Here is a 4,813-nt window from a genome sequence, read left to right on the forward strand (position 1 = left end):
CTCGTATGGATTTCAAGAAGTTTCAGATAAGTTGACATCTGGTTTTCTGACATACAGCTATGGATAAAGAAGTTAATCTTCAGATGCCTTCCTCCTCTTCCTCTTTGAACATACCTGTCCCTCTCACCTACCTAGTTTCTGCTTTGTCCTTCAGAAAGGTAAACTTTGACTGTATTTCAGTACTCTCTCTAATAATCTCTATGGACAACTCTTCACTTACTGATGATGGACCTCATGAGGATCTGCTTGAACTAACCATAACACAGCTGAGAAGTGAATTTTTGTATTTATTAAATTGTATTTGAGTTGTTGTTGTCCCCCGTTCGCCATCCCATTAAAAGAAAACCAACATGTTCTATTCCTATTTACACACAGGTCTCTAAGGGAAGCAGGTAGTAATTGCTGCAAAGAACCTGCAGTATTCATCTCCAGAGCTGGTTGGAGAAGTCTGATGTCAAGTGAAGGAAGTGCCATGGGGCTGAGGAGAGAAATAGCGGGGCTGGAGAGGTGAGGAGCAAGGCTGTCCACGCAGTGTTTAGCTCCAGGGACTGCTTTTCCCACCTGGCCACACCTCCTCGGGGGACACTCTGCATCAAGAGCAATTGGACAAGTCTTCTGTCTCTTCATCAAAGTGCTCATTGCCTGCCTTCCTCTTTAACTGTACTGCTGAAACTTACCTCATGAAGTGCAGGAGCCCTGAAGAGCAGATGTCCCTGACGGAAGAGACATGGCTTGTCAGGGCTTTCTGCCTCGTCATGAGCCCAGGGTGTCTGTGGTGCTGTGCACTTCAGGTCATGAGAGGCGGCTAAGAAACCTCTCAAGAACACCAAGTCAGAAGCAAACCCCAGAGTCCCTGGAAGCGATAATTGGCCCCACTGAGGGCCATGGCTGAGAAAGCCTCCCCATGGCCTTGTTAGAGCCCATCCTTGGAGGCTGTGATTGCAGGTAGGCAAAGGCACTGTGCAGGCCACTCTGCTGCTGAGAAAAGCCTTGGCTTGCTTGAAGCGGAAAGGCCAAGCCATGACCTGCAGCCTGTGGGAAGGTCGACGCTGTCCCTCACACAGGGCTCAGGGCTCTTCCTGAGGACCATGGAAGGTGGGGATCCAATGCCCAGTGAAGGACAGCAGTGGCACAACAACTTCCAGCTTCCCTCAGCCCTCACCCTCCCCATGGCCCAGCACCCAGCAGATAAAGGGAAGCTTCTCTCACCCAATTTATCTCACAGATTTCCTACCTACAGTTTGGGTGGAGAAACATTCCTCAGGGGAACTGCTCTGTTTCTACTGGACCATGTTTTGTCTCTGCTTCTGCACCTGTTTTTCCTTCTTCCTCCTGCTATCACATCCTGATTTAGCTCTCCATGGAAGTGAGTGAATGAATCCTAGAATATATCAGGTTGGAAGAGGCCCCTGTAAATCCCCTTGTCCAGCTGTCCTGCTCAAGGCAGGTTGAACTGGATGCCGTCTCTCAAGGGCTCTGCCCACTTTGGCATCATCCACAGAAGGGTCTGAAAAGCCACTTTGTCAACTTGTACTGGGAGACAATAAAGACATTCAACACAGTTGGCCCAAGTGCTTGCACTGAAAGATGCCACTAGTCAGTGGCCACCAGGAGGACTTGACCACTGGTGACATTTGGCCTTGAGCCCCTGTGGCGTATGATGCACAGACTCTGGGAGCGGATCGAAGGCATGAAGATGCTCGAAGACACCTCAGAGACACCTCGGAGACACTTTATTAAAGTCAGGCAAGCCTTTTATACCTTTACAGGGGACAGACATGTCAGCCCGTAACTGTGCTCAGTAATTTTCCACTCTTAGCTCTCTTTTTATTATAGACACAGCAGCTTAGCAATTCCCTTTATCTACAAGGCCACAAGCTCTGCAGACTACTCCGTATCTTCTTGATCCCATGGCTTCCTTCCAACATGCATAACTGTGTCTCTCTCCCAAGGTCGGTTTTCACTCCCTGACGCCGCTGAGCTAGCTCGAGACATAGCCACAAGCCCCCAGCCAACTCCCCACGCACAATATCCTCCATTTCTTCACTCCAGAAGTCACCAATCTACCTATAAAGAAACTGCAGGAGAAAAAGTCAAAAACCTTGCAAAGGTCCAGGTACAAACCATCCCCTTCTTTCCTCAATACGTATGGGTGCAGCGATCCCTTTAATGTCCCACAAGTAGCTGGAGATGGCTGCAGGAGTATTTCCCCCATCATTTTCCCAGACACTAATGTGAGGATGACGAGCCTGTATTTCTCCCAATTGTCCTTCTTGCTTTTCCTGATCAAAGGTTGGGTGTCTGCCTTCTGCGAGGACCCCAGAACCTCTCTAATTGCTCTGACACATTTGAGGGCACCGTCTCAAAAGGGTGCCATGATCAGACAGAGCCACTTGCAATGAGCCCGTCCAAGGCGGGTGAGATGAATCTCCCTGGGACAGTGGCCTTTGTTCCTGGAGTCACACACAGGAACGGCCAGGCCCTGGGAGGTGTCCCCACCTCAGCTGGCCTCATGCACTGCTGGTGTGGTTGAACCCCAGCTCATGCACACAGCGGTGTTCAGAGGCACGAGTGGAGGCAGAGCACTGCAGCAGGCACAGTGACTGCCTGGCCTCCTGCTGCCCCTGCCAGAGGCTGGCAGCACCTCAGCCCGGGGGTGTAGCGCCCTGCTCGGCACCTCTCGGAGATGGCCCTCGTCGTGACGAAGGGACACAGGGACCTCGGTTCAAGGAAGCACATCCCAGTGCTACATTCAGGTGGTTTCCATGAATCAGTAACATTTTACGGAGGCCAGCACCGTCACAGAGTTGTCCATTGCCTGTCCCTGCCTGTGGTCACAGGACTGCCACACAGCACGGCTGTGACCAAGCTGCAAGAGCAGTCAGGCCTTACAACAAGGCAAGGGGTCAGAAAGAGAGTGTGTTAAGTGGAAGGAGGACAGCATTGGAAAGTCAAGGGCTGGTGTTCCCTGGCAGTGCTGCCATGCCAGGAACCTTTTCCCCTTCGTCTCTGCACACAGGAACTGTCCCTGCAGCTCCAGAAAGGCCTTGGAAGAAAGAATCCCACTAATAAAATAATAATAAGCAAAATAAAGTTGCTTAATGGCCCTTTGGTTTTGTTAGTCAAAGAGAGAGCAGAGCAACTTCAGAAAAGAAAATCACAGAATGAATTAGAATGGGGACGACAACTTTATTAGAAATCAAATAACACAAGCAACTACAAAAAAATCAGAAGACAGGCTGGGTCAGTGATGAGTTATTATAAATGCTATTCATAATTCTACTGCTTCAGAATAATACCCAGCTATCAGTTTGCACATTGCAACCTTGATCTCCTCATTTCTCATGCTGTAGATGAGGGGGTTCACTGCTGGAGGCACCACTGAGTACAGAACTGCCACCACCAGGTCCAGGAATGGGGAGGAGATGGAGGGGGGTTTCAAGTAAGCAAATAAGCCAGTGCTGACATAGAGAGAGACCACGGCCAGGTGAGGGAGGCACATGGAAAAGGCTTTGTGCCGTCCCTGCTCAGAAGGGATCCTCAGCACGGCCCTGAAAACCTGCACGTAGGACAGCACGATGGAAACAAAACATCCACAGACTAAACAGGAACTGATCACAAGAAGCCATACCTCCCTGAGGTAGGTGTGTGAGCATGAGAGCTTGAGGATCTGGGGGATTTCACAGAAGAACTGGTCCAGGGCATTGCCTTGGCAGAGTGGCAGTGACAGTGTATTGGCCGTGTGCAGCGCAGCATAGAGAAACCCACTGCCCCAGGCCGCTGCTGCCATGTGGACACAAGCTCTGCTGCCCAGCAGGGTCCCGTAGTGCAGGGGTTGGCAGATGGCCACGTAGCGGTCATAGGCCATGATGGTGAGGAGAGAACACTCTGATGAAAGGAAAAAGAAAATCAGGAAGAGCTGTGCGCCACACCCTGAGTAGGAGATGTCCCTGGTGTCCCAGAGGGAGTTGGCCATGGCTTTGGGGAGAGTGGTGGAGATGGAGCCCATGTCAAGGAGAGACAGGTTGAGGAGGAAGAGGTACATGGGGGTGTGCAGGTGGTGGTCGCACACTATGGTGGTGATGATGAGGCCATTGGCCAGGAGGGCAGTCAGGTAGATGCCCAGGAAGAGCCAGAAGTGCAAGAGCTGCATCTGCCGTGTGTCTGCCAATGCCAGGAGGAACTCTGTGATGGAGCTGCTGTTGGACATCTGCTGCCTCTGGGCATGGGGACCTGCTCAAGGAGGAAAGATAGCAAGAAGACAGAGGTTACTTCTCTGATCAAAGTGAAAACCCTTTCTCCTAGATCCACCCCCGCCGCCCCATGTCACCCCCTCTCCGGTTCCTAGGAGAGCTTCCTTCAGAGCCGTGGCTGGAGCTGTGCTGAGTGCTGGCCGAGTGTGCTGTGAGGAGCAGGGGCTGTGCCCGCTGGCTGCCCAGCAGTGAGCCCTGCTCTGCAGCAGGGGCTTCGTGGGAACCCTGGGGGCAGGGGCCAGTCCTGGCCTTGGGCTGGCTCAGCCCAAACTGCTCCCAGTGCAGAAGGGCCTGTCAGCATCGGCTCTGCCCGTGCTGAGGAACGGGCATGGCCAAAGTCACTTCAGGAGGGTTTTGTGCTGTGCTCAGGGAGAGCAGAGTGAGTGCTGAGAAGCAAGGGGACTGTCTGTGCCTTAGGGCAGTCAGGGAATCTGCTCTGTCCCTCAGGATCCTTCTCAGCTGCCCAGCTCTGCTGGTAGAGGAGTTGAGTAACTGCTTGAACCCCTCCACCTGAAGGCTGTGCTGGCTGGGAGAGGAGACCAGAGGTGTGCTGCTCAGCG

The 4,813-nt window shown here is 52.4% G+C and overlaps 1 protein-coding gene across 1 annotated transcript; it reads right to left on the minus strand.

Annotated features, from left to right (window-relative positions):
• Nucleotides 1-3,271: 3,271 nt before the first annotated feature.
• LOC129784709 (olfactory receptor 14A16-like) lies at nt 3,272-4,225 on the minus strand. The gene has a single exon (XM_055807622.1). The coding sequence runs from the start codon at nt 4,208-4,210 to the stop codon at nt 3,272-3,274; it is 939 nt and encodes a 312-aa protein (XP_055663597.1). The 5' UTR covers nt 4,211-4,225.
• Between the last annotated feature and the right edge of the window lie 588 nt (nt 4,226-4,813).

Source organism: Falco peregrinus, chromosome 6 (genome assembly GCF_023634155.1).
Source record: "Falco peregrinus isolate bFalPer1 chromosome 6, bFalPer1.pri, whole genome shotgun sequence".
Lineage (NCBI taxonomy): Eukaryota > Metazoa > Chordata > Aves > Falconiformes > Falconidae > Falco > Falco peregrinus.